The sequence below is a fragment of the Thermothelomyces heterothallicus genome, assembly GCF_042370625.1.
Source record: "Thermothelomyces heterothallicus CBS 202.75 unplaced genomic scaffold P884_scaffold_9, whole genome shotgun sequence".
In the NCBI taxonomy this organism is placed as follows: Eukaryota; Fungi; Ascomycota; class Sordariomycetes; order Sordariales; family Chaetomiaceae; genus Thermothelomyces; species Thermothelomyces heterothallicus.
Window position 1 is genome coordinate 521,279 of NW_027192570.1, and position 17,873 is coordinate 539,151.

The 17,873-nt window shown below is 56.3% G+C and overlaps 4 protein-coding genes across 4 annotated transcripts; 3 read left to right on the forward strand and 1 right to left on the reverse strand.

Moving 5' to 3' along the window:
- Window positions 1-3,765: 3,765 nt before the first annotated feature.
- On the reverse strand, window positions 3,766-6,442 carry P884DRAFT_222548 (uncharacterized protein). Its single transcript, XM_069439529.1, has 5 exons — window positions 6,280-6,442; window positions 6,182-6,220; window positions 6,090-6,117; window positions 5,199-6,026; window positions 3,766-5,077 (listed from the first exon to the last, which is right to left on the reverse strand). Coding segments are annotated over exons 1-5 (1,896 nt in total). The 5' UTR covers window positions 6,282-6,442; the 3' UTR covers window positions 3,766-4,078.
- Window positions 6,443-7,214: 772 nt separating this feature from the next.
- P884DRAFT_269255 (SNF2 family N-terminal domain-containing protein) lies at window positions 7,215-10,210 on the forward strand (the record flags this gene model as incomplete). The annotated part of the gene is made up of 2 exons (XM_069442258.1): window positions 7,215-9,940; window positions 10,000-10,210. 2 exons carry the CDS (start codon window positions 7,215-7,217, stop codon window positions 10,208-10,210), a joined length of 2,937 nt encoding a protein of 978 aa, XP_069298167.1.
- A 1,049-nt stretch (window positions 10,211-11,259) lies between these two features.
- Window positions 11,260-14,295, forward strand: P884DRAFT_130462 (uncharacterized protein). Its single transcript, XM_069437199.1, has 3 exons — window positions 11,260-11,570; window positions 11,637-13,725; window positions 13,917-14,295. Exons 1-3 carry the CDS (start codon window positions 11,391-11,393, stop codon window positions 14,165-14,167), a joined length of 2,520 nt encoding a protein of 839 aa, XP_069298168.1. The 5' UTR covers window positions 11,260-11,390; the 3' UTR covers window positions 14,168-14,295.
- Window positions 14,296-15,424: 1,129 nt separating this feature from the next.
- P884DRAFT_299253 (uncharacterized protein) lies at window positions 15,425-16,693 on the forward strand (the record flags this gene model as incomplete). The annotated part of the gene is made up of 5 exons (XM_069444677.1): window positions 15,425-15,473; window positions 15,585-15,684; window positions 15,758-16,104; window positions 16,164-16,631; window positions 16,683-16,693. The coding sequence occupies 5 exons, from the start codon at window positions 15,425-15,427 to the stop codon at window positions 16,691-16,693; spliced, it is 975 nt and encodes a 324-aa protein (XP_069298169.1).
- Between the last annotated feature and the right edge of the window lie 1,180 nt (window positions 16,694-17,873).

The window sequence follows — 17,873 nt, forward strand, 5'->3', positions numbered from 1 at the left end:
AAAGTGGGATGATTCAATCACCAAAAGTCTGAACAAGCCAGGGTCCCCGTCACGTCGAGCGGGTACAGGTACCAAGAAAGGCGCGAGTCTCTGCGTATTGTTGGCTCATTCTGTTTCTTCTGCTGAGGCCTGGGCCAATTGAGGATTCGCGAAACCTCTACTTTGGGAAGGCACTTACACCCCAAGCCGGGCCTGGTGGGAGGAGTCACCGAGATGACATCCGGGTGGGACCCCCGAGTGGATTCCCGGCAAGAGCGCTCAATTTCTACCAGTTACTCTGAGTAGTGTACACAGAAAGGCCACACACCGAGGGCACAATGTATGTACCTTATACAGGCCGACGGCCGTCAAAATCGGGCAGCGGCAAGATTCGATCCTGGCTGACTTCTCGTCACAATTTGGAAGGCTTTTTGTTGGGAGTGCAATTGTTGAGTGAACAAGTCTTGGATCGCTGACGTTGACCGCAGTGCCCCTGTGCAGCATCAGTTTGTCCCGGGCGCTGCCCTGTGTCAGAGCTCGAGCCCCACCGCGACCTGCAAGGTTGGAAGGTAGGATAACTATCAGTAACTATTCCGTACATACAGAGTCGACAGTGTACTCGTACGTACACTATGGAGTACTCCACAACCCGAGTTACCAAAGTAATGGTGTACGAGGAGTTTTTTCATTTGTGATTCGCTCCTTCCAAGGAGGTCGACACGAATGTACTGTACTGTACATAACTGCCTTCCTCCATGAATATACCTCCGTGCTTGGGTACTTGCATTCAGACCCCGTTCAGCGGTCACGGTCACGGCTAGTTTCCAGGTTCGTTTCCGGTGCGGCCCGTTTCAGCGCTTACGTCGCAGTCTGTTTTTTCTCACGAAGGTATTTGAGTTGTCGTTGGTCACGGGGATTCCAAGTAGCCTCCTCGTGATGTCCTGGGGTATGGAGAAGGTACATGCACAGTACACTACTATACTTGCCAATCAAACAGGGGTCTCTCTAGCCACGAGCAGTCCAATCACACATCAGACAATGGACAGCAAATTGCCTGTTCGGGCGAAGCAGTATCGTCCCGATCCGTCGAGGCCTCTCGGAATCGGTTGTCAGCCCTTTTGGAGTGTGCATGTATGGTGTAGATACACTACTACAGACCCGCGCTGCTCAGTACATAGTAATCCGTACACCACAGTGTATAGTATATACAAGCACACCTGGGTTGTTTGTTTTCTTTCTCCTGAAACACCACCTTCTGGTGCGAAGTAAATCCAGACTACGTACGATGTACTATGTAGTTACGCTAGTGTGTAGAGTCCCCGGCTCATAGCCAGAAGCAAACAGGCACGCGCCATGTCGCAAGGGTCTTACCGCCCTTGTGAATTACCTAATGAGTAACTTGATCAGACCGTACAGTGTGACAAGTCGACCAAAGCTGTTGTTGTATCAAAACCTGAACTTGCCTCGGGATACGGCGCAGGCTTTCTAACTGTTTGTCAGCTCTTGCCGCGAGAAAATTCCCTATCATGCTCGGAACGGGTAAAATGCTACACACCACGGCATCAATCCAGTCATTTTAGATGGAAGCGAATGTCGGCTCCGCCGTGTGCGGGCTTCACACACCAGATGAGCGAGAAATGCAGGTACCACCCCAAGGTTTTGTCCCGTGAATGCCTCGATATTCCTCCGTGTTGTGATTCTCCCTGGCTCCCTTGGCCGGAGTAGGCCCACATGCAATGCATTCCCGGGTCCCACAGCGCTAACTAAGTGGAGCGTTGGGCATTGGTGGGTCCGACCATTGAAAGTGGATGCTCAGGGGCATGCCCGGGGGAAAGCACGAGGTACACTCCGTATTCCAGTGCAACATGGATCCACCAGCCAATCCTCCACCCCCCGACTTCTCCCGATTGTCACACACAGGTCTGACGCCGTCTGCATCCCCAAGAATCGCACGCCAAATGTCAGTTCCCATCGGGAAAACCCCGGTCACCACCTGGGGGAAGCGAAGACTTCGAGAAAAACATGGCTCGCAGCTTTGCCGGAATGGATCAAGTCACAACCTGCGTCTGACATGCCCCCTTGTCTCGTCGGGCGGCCTCCGTTGCCCCAAACGAAGAGAGGCCCCGCTGCGCATCGATTGCTGCCCAGCAATTGGCTGGACCACACAATCTGAGTGTCTGAGCTTTCATGATGCCGAAGTAAGTTAATCGGACAGGCCGTCTGTTCTGGAACTCAGGAGCCACCCATGCCCCAGGTCGGCGCTGGAAACCGTCTGAAGTTCATCCCTGACTCAATGCCTCCACAGGCCTCTCGTTCAACTACAAGGGTTGCTTGCAAGGTAAACGGAAGAAGGAACTTCCAAGAGCAAACAAAGGGGCCCTCGTGCCGACGCCCATCACAAGCCCTGCCTAGTTATCCCCCGCCGTCTTGCATGTTGCTCGAGCCAGCGTGGTGGATAGAGCCGCGTGGCTTTGAACCAGTACGGAGTGCTTGCCGGCGTTTGATCTCCGCTCGCTCCTCCCGCCTGCGACCCTCGGTATGTGCATGCATCTAGACGTCGCATCAGGAAGCGCAGTTGATGAACCTTAGGGTTCTGGCAAGGCTGGGCGTGTCGCAGAATGATGGCACAGTCCAGGCTTGTGAAGAGCCGACATCCACAGCCATTGTCGCGGGGCGGTCTTTGCACATGCTCCTCCGTTTCTGACGCCATTCCCCACATTAGCCCGGGCCGGTCATCGGTCTCTCGGCTATGGCCCCCGGACACTCGCCGCCTCCCGGGCCGTACACTCGACAAATGATGGTTCCGAACATCGGCCGAGCCGGAGAATGTCGGGAGCACAATGTGGCAGCCGGCCTGCACCTCGACAAAAACTCGCTGCAGGAACCATCTGCGATCCCGGCTCTGATCGACGACCGGTGGACTACGCAAGCGCGCCGTCGACACGTCTACACTACATGCCGCTCACCCCACGGGTTACCCCTCAAGCGCGCTAATGCTGTGATGCATTCTGAGCTTCCCCAGACTCCACACACAACCTCCGGATGGCCAAGAACCGCTCAGCTGGGCTTGTCCATGCCCTGTGTGCTCCACACTCCAGCCGCCACGTTCTCGAGCCTCGCCGCTACCGGCCCCGGTCAATGGCTGCGGCGATCCCAGAAACTCCATTCCCCCGGGTTTTAGAGAATAACTACGGAGTACCAAGCCAAGCTTGTGGGCGTGGGATTGTGTCTGAGCTCCGAAGCCAAGCCCGGAGAGCAAGCCTCTGTCTTGGATGATGATGGACGGCCAAGAGCCATGCCCCAGTTCTGTTGGCAGAACCCGGACCTCAGATCTGGGCGCTCACGCTCAACGCCAGCGAAGGAGAGCCACGGAACCCTTCTCTGGTAAAATCGCAAATGCTTCCTCATTGAGGACATTGGCGTAACCCCTCGGCTGCAGGCATGATGCAAAAAAAAATTACTGACATATGATTCTTGGTCTCTCCACGCGATGCCATCCATTCTCGGTCGGATCACTATCCCGTTACCCTCGGTACTCTTTGTCTTGGCATTCCAGGCATCACAACTTGACAGGCGAGACGCAGGGCGAACGTCGACGTGATGTTCGGCATGGATTGGTACATGGCAAAGGAGCAGTGGGATATGACTCAACTTCTCCTCTTGGCGCGAAGTGCTCGGGATTACATCTCCGCTTTCTCGATGTCGTGATGCCGACAACCTAGGTCCAAGTAGACTCCGGGATTATTAGCGCCAAGAAGTGTATGTATAATTAGAGCAAAAGACATGCCCACACTTTACAGGCCCTCGTCATGACTCGGTCACAGAGGAACCCCGTTGCCCCATTGCCGAACCCTCAAGCTTGTGAAGCATACATAGTATGCCCAGTGCAGCCAAGCCCATAATCTACAATTGTCTAACTCCCTTGCTTGACCACAATGTAAACACCAACTCTCCTCGGATGGCGAGCTTAGCAACTTCCCAGAAGAACAGGCCTATCCCTCGCTGACATGTTGATCCTCCCTTCCCGAACGCCTCTTCGTAGCAACGGGGAAGCCCGAAACAAGTGGCAACATCATACCCCGAGATTAAGACTGATACATCATGGATCCCCATCATCGTCATCGTCATCATCACCCTCAATGACCATGCCCCTCGCATTAGGCACGCCCACCAGGATCTTTCCCCTCGGCACCCTCACGTCCCTGACCTTCATGCACCCAAACACGTTCAGCTCCCTCAGATTCGGACAGCTCCGGAAGATGGAGCCCACGACATAATCTGTGACCTCCTCGCAGAAGCTGATCTCCAGCTTCGCCAGGGCCTCGTACATCTGGGCGCCGCCACCACCAGGCTGGCCGTTCTTGACGCCGAACACATCCTCGAACGCGACCCTCTCGATGTGCCTGCACGCGTGGACGTTCAGCTCGCGGAGCGTCTTTCCCGAGTGCGCCATCAGAGCGCGGAAGCCGTCAGAGCACAGGCCGATGCCGTCCGGGTTCTCGCGCGGGCGCGCCGAGTCGAGCTGGCGGCACTTTTGCAGGTCGAGGAACTCCAAGCCCGGGTTCGCCCAGTCTCGGAAGAGGCGAACGAACCCGGCGTCCGTCATGACCTCGCTCTCGGTGATGCGCAGTTTGGAGAGCGAGCGGCAGTGCGCGTGCAGCGCGTCGAGCACCGTGTTGTCGGCATCGTGCACCCGCGTGAGGGAGAGCGTTTGCAGGTGGGCGCCGATCTTGCTGATGAGGTTGACGTAGACGTCCGAGTGGAGTTCGTTGCGTAGATCGAGGCTGAGGTGGCGGAGGGTGGGAATTTGTGCAATCGCCGCGACGCCCGCGCCCGTCACTTCTTGGTTGTGGCAGACCTTGAGCCGGTTGAGAGAGGGGCAGGTCGTGGGCAAGAGGGCGAGAACGCTGTCGCCAAAATGCTTGTCGGTGAAGTAGACGCGCAGCGAGCGGAGGAAGCGGCCCTTCTTTTGGAGATACTCCGTCCATCTTGATTCCGAGATCAGGTTCGCGCCGTGGAGGTAGAGGTCTTCGAGCTCAATATTGCGCGAAATGAGATAGTCCATGACCTCGTCTTTGAAATGAATCGCGTTACGGACCTGCCGTGATGTCAGCTCATCACTCCTCAGCTTCACAGAAAGATTCACAAGAGGGGATATTCCCATGCACTCCTCCCCAAGGGAGTCGTCAACGAGTATAGTGGCTGTGAATGCTTCTTACCTTGAGCTTCTTCAGGCCCCGAACAACCTGGAAGATACGGATGTAATCGTCGGAGTTGAGCTTGGCCCCATCGTATATATTGACTTCCTCTGCCGCGGGCTGCAGGAACAGACTTAACGTTCTTGAGTCAAGCAGGCGAAGTTTAGAGAGCCTTCGAGCAATCTTATCGATGATGTCCGATGGCAAATCTCCCAGATCTTCGGCAAGATCGATATTCTTTGCGAGCGTCTCGATGCAAAGAGTCATCAAGCTCTTGGCACCAAGTGAGTATGTTCCGTCCAGGATGCTACTCTGCAGCTGCCGGCGGACGCCAACCGCTCCGCCCGTGGCTCGCTTTGGCTTCTTCTTCCTCGCTGCCTCATCCTTCTTATCGAGCTCCTTGCTGCAAGGGGTACAGAGCAATCCCCCTTTGGGCCCGTTTCGGCTGTAGGGAGTAACAGTGAATCGTTTCCCGCAATTCTCGCAATTCTCCTGCTGGCCTGGAAGTGGCGCAGAGCTCCGTTGAAGGGCCCGCGCGAGATCATCTTCGTCATCCGATTCCGCATCACGTTTCCGCTTCTGAAACTTTTTGCTGGCCTTGATTTTCTCGATCGCCTTCTTCTCCTTGTTCCGTGCCTCCTCATCATTTGGGCCTGCTGCTGCTCTTGCCCGTCTCCCTCTCGCGGCCGATGCAGGGCCGGCGGAGACGGCTGGGGTAGTATCAGGGGAGTTTTCCGAGTCGCGGCCGTTGGTCTGATTGTCGTTATTCTGGCCGTTCTGTCCGTTCTGCGCCGCTCTGCGACGCGCTTCAGCGTCAAGACGAATCTGGTGAGCCGAAATGTTGTGTGACTGGCAGCATGTCAGTGTGTATTCAACAAACCCAGAGGCTCTCCGTGATCATATTAAACACACCGCCAAGAAGTCAGTAAGGGCCGATTGCCTGTGCTCCGTACAAAGAAGTCAGTCAAAACACCGTCATGCCTCGCGCATGATGGGAAACTAACGGGCCCATTATCCGCCGCTGTTGCCGGTTTTGTCGAGACCTGAATTCTGTAAGTGAAACGGCCCGGTAGATGGCAGAAAAATCTTGGCAATAGCTCACATTATGGGCTTCTCGTGCGATGACCAATCCGGCTTCAATCAGCGAAGAATCAATGAGATAAGCGGCCTGGGAAAGGAAATAGAGGAATGCAGGAAAGTTGCGGGAGTTGCTGATGACCGACACGCTCCGACGCGCGGAGGGGCAAATCCAATTAAAATCGCAACGCCAAAGCACCTGACCAGATTAACCGATTTCAGAAAGCAGAAACCCAAGACAAAGAAGCGTCCAACCAGCTGCTATCTGTGGGTGCTGCTGCCTGGGCATCCAAGTACGCTAGCACTTAAAATTGCTCCGTAGGTCACGTGCCTTCGCGTTTGAAATAACGCGATCCCTCTCCCTTCGGGGTCCCCGAGTCGACCGGCAACGAACAAGGAGGTGGCGATATTTTATTTTCTCTACTCCATACCTCATCGTACATGTGTTTTGTCAACTGTATTGAACCCGCTTTCACAAATTCCTGTCACCCCAAGGTCGTTCTTTTCAGCTCAAGTGCCCTGACTTGAACTTCAGCCTGGCCGGTCGGGCTTTCATGCATGCTTAATACGCCCGATCCGCAGCATTCTCTCCCTGTTGAGAGCCTCGTCACTTGGACATAGCGCTCGACGACATTCCCTTCTTTCCTATTCGATCTCTAGGATTGCTTGCGCATCAGACCAATAGAATACTGATACGTCATGGTCCGAACAAGGAGGTCGGCAGCTGCCGACGAGATTGCCGGTAAGCAACTGCCTTTCCTTAATTCTTAACATTTTCGCCATGGGCCTCGCGGTTCTGCATTCCTGAGGTAGATATGACCGACCATTAGTCGGTTGCGCCAAGGACATCTCAGCAGGAACCAGCCGACGGCAATTTTCGCACGGCATTTAGTGTTTGTCAATCCCCATCTTGTGCACACGTCTTTGACTCAATCACCAGTCGCACCACCACAGCTCAACATGACGAGCTCGGCGAAGCTGTCGACAAACCCGCCCAGCGCATCAAGCGCCGTCTCCGACTCATCAAGCGTTTTCACCTCTGCTACGCCTTCCTTGGCAAGTCGTAGTGGCTCTGTGACCCCTCTTACAAGCAACTCTGAGACGGCAACTCCAAAAGAGAGCCTGCAACCATCATCCGGCAAGCGACCTACCAGAATTGAGGTGCATCTCCCCGCGGCGAAAGTGTCTACCAATCAATACCTCCGCCAGAGCATCTTCTCCATGGGCAGCAAGCGGAAGAGAGCTGTCGAAGACAGTGAAGAAGAAGAGTTTTCGGACAGCTCGCCGGATGCGATTCTCGCTCGCAAACTGCAGGCAGAAGAAAATGCGGCTGCAAACATAGCCCAGCGCTCTGATAGTTCTGGCCCCGTTCTTCGTCGGAGTTTGCGGGGACTGGCAGCGCCTGCTTCGGTTTCGGGTGCGCAATCCACGGCATCGAAGGACAGTGATAAAGGACCCAGTTCTGCGGGTTCGCGACGTGTCACGGGCGCGGCTCGTGTTGCGGCCGCGAGAGCCACTAGATCTGGTAGAACCGCGAGCAAGAGGCGGGCTGTCATCGTCTCCGACTCTGGAGATGATAGTAGTGAGTTGACGGAGCTCGACGATAGCGACGATTCTGTCGAGCCCAGAGGCCGAACCACACGCTCCTTCAGAGCAAGACGATCAACGGGCAGAAAAGGAAGAGCAGCGATAGCACCAGCATCCGAGGATGAAGAAGATGATCCTTGGTTGGGCAGTAACGACGACGCTTATGAAGCTCAAGACCTGCTGTCCGATGCTAGTTCTCTTTCCGATGTGGACAGCATCGCCCAGGATGCAGAGGCCGGCGCCGGCGGTTCAGGTGTTAATGATGTCGATGATGCCGGTGAGGATTTGGTCACCGCCGCCGGCCGAATTGCTCTTGATGTGGCCATGAACAGCCGCCGCGCCTATCGCGCCTACCGCAGTCAGCAACGGGTCAAGAGTGACCGCTTTCGTCTTGAGACATATCACCCGGAGTTGAAAACCATGTGGAAGGAGCTCGAGGACATGCCTATCCTGAAAGCGGGCAAAGCAGAGCAGCCTAAGTCCATCTCCCGTCAACTCAAGCCGTTCCAGCTCGAAGGTCTGGCTTGGATGATGGCAATGGAAAAGACCCAGTGGAAGGGTGGATTGCTTGGAGACGAGATGGGTCTCGGCAAGACCATCCAGGCCGTTTCCCTCATTATGTCCGACTTTCCGGCGAAGAAACCCTCGTTGGTGTTAGTGCCACCGGTTGCCTTGATGCAGTGGATGACTGAAATTGAGTCCTACACTGACGGCACACTCAAGACTCTGGTCCTCCATGGGACCAATGCCAAGTCAAAGAACCTCACGGTCAAGGATATCAAAAAGTACGACGTGGTCATCATGTCCTACAACAGCTTGGAGTCGATGTATCGCAAGCAGGAGAAGGGCTTCAAGCGCAAGGCTGGCATCTTCAAGGAACAGTCAGTCATTCATCAGACTGAGTTCCACCGCGTGATCCTCGACGAGGCTCACTGCATCAAAACGCGGACGACGATGACGGCCAAAGCGTGCTTTGCCCTCAAGGTCACCTACCGGTGGTGCTTGTCCGGCACCCCGCTGCAGAACCGCATCGGCGAATTCTTCTCTTTGATCCGCTTCCTCAACATCCGTCCATTTGCCTGCTATCTCTGCAAGGGTTGCTCGTGCTCTACGCTCGAGTGGCAAATGGACGATGACAGCAGATGCACAGCCTGCGGGCATGGCGGTATGCAGCATGTCTCCGTCTTCAATCAGGAACTTCTCAACCCGATTCAAAAGTTCGGTAACCGCGGCCGGGGTGCTGAGGCGTTCGCAAAGCTGCGCATCTTGACAGACCGTATCATGCTGCGCCGGCTGAAGAAGGATCACACCGACTCGATGGAGCTTCCTGTCAAGGAGATAAACGTTGAGCGTCAGTTTTTCGGCGAGGAGGAAAACGACTTTGCCAACAGCATCATGACCAACGGCCAACGCAAGTTTGATACTTACGTCGCTAGCGGTGTCCTACTCAACAACTACGCCAACATTTTCGGTCTCATCATGCAGATGCGCCAGGTGGCCGACCATCCGGATCTGATATTGAAGAAGAACAGCGAGGGTGGCCAGAATATCCTCGTGTGTTGCATCTGTGACGAGCCCGCTGAGGATGCGATTCGGTCCCAGTGCAAGCATGACTTTTGCCGTACCTGCGTCAAGAGCTACCTGAACTCGACAACCGATCCAAACTGTCCGCGCTGTCACATCCCTCTGTCCATTGACCTCGAGCAGCCCGAGATGGAACAGGATGAAGCTCTGGTCAAGAAATCTTCCATCATCAATCGGATCAAGATGGAGAACTGGACGTCATCCTCCAAGATCGAGCTGCTGGTGCACGAATTGCACAAGCTCCGCTCGGACAATGCGTCGCACAAGTCCATCATCTTTTCCCAGTTCACCACGATGTTGCAGCTCATTGAGTGGCGGCTGCGCCGTGCTGGTATCACCACCGTCATGCTTGACGGTAGCATGACTCCTGCTCAGCGGCAGGCATCGATCAAGCATTTCATGACCAACGTCGAAGTCGAAGTCTTCCTGGTCTCGCTAAAGGCAGGCGGAGTAGCGCTTAACCTCACCGAGGCATCTCATGTCTTCATCGTCGATCCCTGGTGGAACCCAGCAGCGTACGTTCATTACTATCGTGTACCCTGATGTTCTGTGCTGACGTTTGTGGTGAAATTAGTGAATGGCAGTCTGCGGACCGCTGCCACCGCATCGGCCAGACTCGACCGTGTACCATTACCCGACTTTGCATCGAGGACTCGGTCGAGAGCCGTATGGTTCTGCTCCAAGAGAAGAAAACGAACATGATCAACTCCACGATCAATGCCGACGATGCGGCGATGGACTCGCTGAGCCCGGAGGACCTACAGTTTTTGTTCCGCGGCACTTGAGCGCCGCGCCTATCACGCACACCAGAAGGGCAATTCCCACATCTTCTTCTTTCTGGGTGTGTGGGAGCGGCCTTCCTTCACTTTTACTCTTGACATCTCCACAGTACGATCTCTTCCTTTACGATGCGTCACCCACGGAGAAAGAGTAATGTCGCATTGTGACGGGTGGAGCTGTTAGAGATGAGCAATGTCTTTTTTTGGGATCTCGGTGTAGGGCACAGACATAGCCCAGGGTTGTCAGTCGGGGCTGTTTCGATGGATCGCAGAGCGTCTGGCGCTTTGTGCGACGGCATATATGTACGAAATACACGGGAGCGAGGGAGTTGCGAGGCTTACTAGTGACACTCAGGTGGGACAATGTGTAGTTGAGCTGCGGTTTACGAATTTCACGCTACGGATTAGTCACACGTATTCGCTGGCAAGCTAAAGACGGCCAAGCGCTGGTGCTAGGCCATCTGGGGTTTTGTTCCAGCTCCTCGGGCTTTTCTGCTTCCAGTACTAACCCCGCAGCGGGCGCCCCAGCGCGTGCCACCGTGCGGTCCAAGATGCGGGGTAGCGTGTGAACAGCCCTCTGAATGGATCCCCTGGACTCGATGATTGGATGGAGAGCAGAGGATCCAGGGCTCTGTGACAGGAGAATACATAGTAAGTCGGAGGATCGCCCCAAACGGCGTATCATCACAACCGACCGACCCGACACCTACTCAGGTACGGATTACTCCGTAGAGGCCCAGCTTCTGAGCCCCCTCCTTCCTAACAGCCCTGCCCAGCCCAATTCCTATTTAACCTACTACGTACCTACCCTTACGATATTTCCAGGCAATAGACGGAACGTTCTCTTTTTTTTTTTTTTTTTTTTTTTTCCCTTTCATTGCTCGGTGCTTCTTCCATTGCTTTATATCTAAGGGCATGCACTGAAGCGGCGAGTGGTGTACTACTACTACTACTACTTGGTAGCCGAACAGGCACTCCCGTTATCTCTATTTTGCCATTCAAATCTGAGCCCGATTTTGCCTTATTTATTTTCTCTCTTAGGGTTGGCGGTTGTTGCTCGTCAAGTTATCGTTATCTCGCCCTCTTCGGCGCCATCTTGGATAGAGCAATGGGAAGCTATTGAGCGAAAGCGTGTTGCACCGCCTCGGTTCTATTGCAGCGCGTCACGCACCTAAGTTAACGCAAAATGCGAGCCGACTCGCTGGCGCTGGCCGCTGTGGCCGCTGTGGCCGCTGTGGCCGGCGCATCAACGCTCACTCCCAACGTGTTGCCGCTCATCGTTCGGAACCCGTACCTGAGCACTTGGCTGAACCACGCTCGAGGGGCGCCCTGGGAGCACTGGCCCATGTTCTACACTGGGGCTCATGTGGGCAACAACCCCGTCTGCGCCGGCCCCTGGGATCCGGCTGCGCTAACTGTGGAGGGTTGACAGGTTGGCTTCTCGGTCATGGCCTCTGTCCCAGAGACAGGCAAGGTCTATCCGCTCCTCGGACGACCGCAGGATTCCCTGCCGCGCGGCTACGGACGCTACGACGTCGGATACCCGGAGTATCTGGGCGCCACTTTTGATGCGTCGACGACGAACCTGACGTACCGGCTGTCGGGAAGCTCGCCAGGGGATTACGTACGGCTGACGCTGTCTTTCCTGTCGCCCATCACGCCGTCATCCACATTCAGGCAGTCGATCCCCGCCGCCTACCTGACCGTCCTCGCCGAGGGCTGTCTCGACGTCCGCGTCTACACCGACCTCAATGGCGAGTGGGTCACGGGGAACAGGGGCAACGTGGTGACGTGGGATTTCCACAGACACAACCGCTCAGAGAGCAGCGGCGGCCGGGGCACCGACCTGAAGACCTGGAAGGTCGCGCGCGCTGGTCAGCAACTCTTCACCGAGTTTGCTGACCGCGCCGAGTGGGGGACGCTGTACTTTACCGGTCCGGCCGACGCTCACCACCAGAGCGGCACGTCTGCGATTTTGCGGAAACAGTTCGCCGAGAACGGGGTCTTGAGGGACGAAGTCGACGGCCGGTTCCGTCGTGTCATGGACGAGGAGCCCGTGTTTGCCTTCTCCAAGTCTTTCCGACTCGCCGGCAAGCCCGGGACTGGGTGCTACCGGAAGATGGGGAGCGTCACCTTCACGTTCGCGCTGGTCCAGGACCCTGTGGTGCAGTTCGCGAGGGCCAGTGGGCTGAAGCACATGAAACCGCTCTGGAAGTCGTACATCTCGCGCGCAGACGAGCTCGTCACGTTCCACTACGACGACTTCCACACCGCCGCGGCCCTCGCCAGGAACTATTCGAACTCGCTGGCGCGCGACGCGTACAACTCGGGCTCGCAGGACTACCAGGACATTGCCGCGCTCTCGGCCCGCCAGGTCCTGGGCGCCACTCAGTTCTCCGGAACTCCCGAGAGCCCGATCCTGTTTCTCAAGGAGATCTCCTCCAACGGCAACTTCCAAACCGTCGACGTCATCTTCCCGGCCTTCCCATTCTTCCTGTATACCAACCCGAAGTGGCTGGCATACCTCCTGGAGCCGCTGCTGGAGCACCAGCTCAGCGGCCAGTATCCGAACGACTATAGCATGCACGACCTCGGCACGCACTTCCCGAACGCGACGGGCCACCCTGACGGGAGGGACGAGTACATGCCGGTCGAGGAGTGCGGCAACATGCTCATCATGGCCCTCGCCTTCGCCAACGCCCTGCGTTACGACACGGGGCCTGCGTTCCTCAGAGCACGCGACGGCGTCGGCGCAGCACCAGCACCGCCCCCGTCCTCCGGCTGGCACAACTCGGTCGTCGACAATTACGGCATCGATCTCCTCCACGGCGACCTTGACGTGCCAGACGGCAGCGGCAGCACGGGCGACAGAGCTGCCCGAGGGTGGCTCGCGCGCTCGTACAAGCTCTGGGAGCAGTGGACGGGCTACCTCGTGCGCGAGTCGCTGATCCCGCACAACCAGCTCTGCACCGACGACTTTGCCGGGTGGCTGGCCAACCAGACAAACCTGGCGCTCAAGGGCATCATCGGTATCCGAGCCATGAGCGAGATCGCCGATCTGCTCGGCAAGGACGAAGACGCGAAGCGATACAGGGACATCGCGGAAGACTACATCGCCAAGTGGCAGGAGTATGGGATCTCGCGAGACCGGACGCATGCCAAGCTGGCGTATACGTGGTACGGCTCGTGGACGACCATCTATAACCTATACGCCGACTCCCTCCTGTGTTTCCACGTCACCGAGAACGGCGAGTCCGCGACGACGCGCAGCCTTGGAGGAGGTGGCCAGACGCCGATCGGGGGTGGCGACGGGAAGGAAAAGCCTTTTATCCCCGACGAGGTATATCAGATGCAGAGCGACTGGTACCACGCCGTGCTGCAAAAGTATGGCCTGCCCCTCGACTCGAGGCACTTATACACAAAGAGTGACTGGGAGTTCTTTGCTGCTGCCGTCACGGGAGAGAAGACGAGGACAGAAATCCTGACGGCGGTGGCGCGGTGGGTGAATGAGACTGTTGTCGGTAAGTTCTCGTTTCGGCGTCTCTTTTCTTTCCCCCCCTTCGCCCCCCCCCCCCCCCCCCCCCCCCCCCCCCCCCCCCTTCCCCCCCAAAAAAAACCCTTTATGTTCTTCCTCTACCTTTCAAGACCGACCGAAGAAGGAATGATGGCTGACAGGGCTCTTTCTCTCCCTCTGTCTCGCACACGCGTCCAGACCGCCCATTAACGGACTTGTACGAGACCGAAGGAAATGGCAACTTCCCCGGCAACATCCGATTCATGGCGCGGCCAGTCGTGGGCGGACACTTTGCCTTTCTGGCCTTGGAGAGGGCGTGTGGGGGGAAGGCTACGGAGGCGTTGCGGTTCTTGGACCGCTCGCCGCCTGCCGTCATCGACGTGGTTAAAGTGTTGCAGGCGGAGCGGCAAGAGGGAATGGAGACAGACGATGAGTGGGACGATCTCTAGAGGAGCAGGGGTATGTTAACTATAGGTAGATACCGTCTCTTGTGGACGGTTTCACCGTTGTCCGTGATAACCACTCTGTCCTCTCAGGACGTGCCAAAACGCAAAGCAGCAAAACTCTCTAGGTAGTATTCCGTACACTAGATAACATTAGGTTTGCGTTGGAAGAAGTAAAATACCTAGATATGGATCACCTCGAGCGATTCAGTGCCTAGATGGGCCCTACTAGCGTCATTACAGGGCACCTGTCTCTGCTGCTATGATTCAAAGTCCCTACCTCGAGCCTACCACATGCCTACGTCGAGTGAGGCCGGCAGTTGAGTCGCATGGTTCGCACACTGTGAGTTTTGTAATTATGGTGCCTCCTCGCGGTTGTTGGTTTTCGCCTGCAGCCTTGCCGCTACGGGGGCGGCCAATTGCTGTTCGAGCTCAGGTTAGTTAACCCAATGAAATTGAGAAAGGCGCCTCGGGATTGCCGTCGCTGGCGTTGCAGAGTCCGCCTGCCCCAGCCTCAGCACTGATTGGCATTTGAGCACTTCGTGGCCAAACGGGTGCATGGGAAATCATGGTTCTCGACGATTCGGCTCGGGGTGCAATGCCTAGCGTACGGAGGATTCTTTATTGAATTCGAAGTGGATGAATTCGGTTGTATCCGTAGGTGCCGTGACAAAGGATTACTCGATGCTGTCACACGAGTAACTAACTAAAGCTCCAACTTGGCTTCGAGACCCAAGGGAGCTTGCCAGATGAAGGCGTGCTCCAGGCAACAACCTAGCCGCATCAGGCTAGCCCCACCCCCAAGAACGCTACACTAAGCCTGTTAGTTATGCAAAAATAATAACGTTCATAAGGAGAAAAAAAAGGGCCAGCGCGACTGGGAAAGCGTGCCACTGGCCGCACGCATCCACGCATCGTCGCCTCCAAAAAAATTCGCCTCTTTCCTCGCATCCGGTGTGGCCTCGCGGACTTGGGCATGCACTTGCGCTTTACTACGATTCACTTCCTTTTTGATCTTTAATCTCCTTGTTATCACAGTTGCTGTCGGCGGATACCCAAAACCCATCCTTCATTCACCTCCGGGCAATTGTTGCGAGACACGAGTTGTTTTCTTCTTCCAAGGCCCCGACAAGCTTGTTTTTTTTTCTTCCGCCTCTCGATCAATCAACTTTCCCGATCTCGCTCCACTCTTGAAGTTCGAGCACCTCCGCAACTTCTTGCCGTTCCATTTCGTCAACACAATACGCAATCAACTCCATCACCATGGCGACTACCTCAATGGATTACGAAGCCACTGGCGAGCGCTACGATGGTAATACCTCTTTTATGTCCTTCTTTCCCGCCTGTTGCTGCGATGGCATGCGCGTCCTGCTGCTGCGCGCAGTTGCCTTCCGTTGCCCGGCCCGCTAAACAAACCTCCTAGATGATGGCCCTCGCTACGATCGCGACCGTAGTGCGTCCCCTCGTCGCGACGATGGCCACGACTCGCGTCGTCGCTCCGTGTCCCCCAACGGCAATGATCGGTAAGTAGCGCGCCGACGCGTGTGCCCCTCTCGCAGCCGACGACAACATTCCGCCTGCTAACTCGCACAGCAGCGCCCCCATCAAGAGCGACAGTGGCAACAAGGAAGACGATGGCGCCACCAACCCCGGCTCCAACCTTTTCGTGACCGGCATTCACCCTCGCTTGGAGGAGTCGGAAATCACGCGTCTCTTTGAGAAATATGGCGAGGTTGAGAAGTGTCAGATCATGAGGGACCCGCACTCGGGCGAATCGCGCGGCTTTGGCTTCGTCAAGATGGTCACGTCCGAGCAGGCCGATGCCGCCATGGAAGGCCTGCGCGGCGAGGTCATCGAGGGCCGTACTCTCAACATCGAGAAGGCGCGCCGTTCTCGCCCCCGCACCCCAACTCCCGGCAAATACTTCGGTCCCCCAAAGCGTGGTGAGCCCATCCTCGTCTGTGTGCTCGTCAATGCCGGTGCTGATACTACCCTCCCACAGACCCCCGTAGCCGTTACGATGACCGTCGCCGCGGCGGATATGGCGGATATGGCGGTGGCTATGGCCGTGATGATTCGTACCGTGGCGGCCGTGGCTATGGCCGCGATGACCGCGGTTATGACCGTGGCTACGATCGTGGTTATGATCGCGGTTACGACGGCGGCCGCGGTGGACGCGACTATCGCGACGACCGTGGCTACAGCCGCGACTATCGTGAGGACCGTGGCTACGACCGCCGTGACCGCGATGACGGCTACGGCAGCCGCGCGGATCGGTACGGTGGCCGTGACGACCGCGACCGCTACGGAGGCGGCCGCGGCGGTTATGATGACCGTCGTGGTCCAAGCTATGATCGTGACCGCTATGACCGCCCCAGCGACCGTGATTCTCGCCCTCGCGATTCCGCCCCTAGTGCGTCCGGTGCCTATGCTGACCCGGCCCCTCGTGGTGACACCCGCGAGCCCTATGGTAGTCTTACTCGAACCCCGTCCAGATCGAAAGTGCTGACTTGCCCAACAGGTGGCCGTTAATCAACCCTCTCCTCGACACCAAGCTTTGCTCGTGTGACCGGGGCACCTGGGCACCAGCCAGATGGCTAAGTTGCAGCGCAGTTTTTTTTATTTCCTATTATCTCTTCGCTATTTGGCATGGGCACAGAATTCGGATTCCCCAAAAATTGCGATCGATTGGAGTTCACGGCAGGCATGGGTGGGTTAAAGGCCCTGTTTCGGCACATCGCCCTTCGTCAGACTGGTTCCCTATATCTTAGCCATTGGTTGTGCGACCCTCGACTTTTGATGGCAATGGGATCTGGCTCGGTCTGCAGCAGCACTAGTCGGCATTGTCTAAGGCAACCCCCCTTCTGACTCGCTTCGGTCCCTCGGTTCGGATCGGGGAACGGAGTGGATGGGTGCCGCCTCTGTACGATTACCTTTCTTTGCGCCTTCACGCCACAGCGGCACATCACATACCATGACGGCCCTGCAACAGCAGCATATTTCATCTCCGGGGGTTCTCCTTCCGTAGTCGGCATGATACGATAACCACCATCAACAAACAGCAGCCCTAATCGTGACAACCAGCGCAGCCTTTATGCCCCTCGATTTGGTGGCAGCGTCTCTCCGGGCTGGCTGGCAACTATCGGCCTGTTCTGGAAGGCCGGGCAGCCCGTCCGACTCTGTAAACCGCGACTGTCGCTCATTCGCTCGTTGACCATGCGTCTTTGCAACCCCGATCTCGTCTTGCCGTGCGTGAATTTTGCAAGTCGCTGTCCGCCTCCGCCTGCCTCGCCTAATCGATTCCGTGAATCGCGGATTCTCGAGAAGATACAATATCCTCTTCTGGCTCAGTTGCTCCCCGAACTGTGGTCCAGAGCTCGACCAGTGAAAGATTTATTGACTGATCCGGCATAGCGGTAAGGTTCTTTGTTACATGGGACAGAAGAGCTGACCTTTGTGTTTTAGGATCTTTTTGGAAATATGTCTTCCAGCGTATCTACACGTCCTCTTTCGGTATGACAGTATTCCATTATTTAATCCTGTCCTTGAATCAGAGAATTCCCGTCGACGGCCGTCCAGTCCAGTCCAGTTTGGTCTTTTGGCGGTCTGTGTTGATGCTCCCTCGGTTCAGTGCCACATCGTGCAGGGTTTCTGCACGAGGCTGAGACATGCGCCCTAAGAGGCTGTATCCCGCCGTGATATGGCGCGTTCC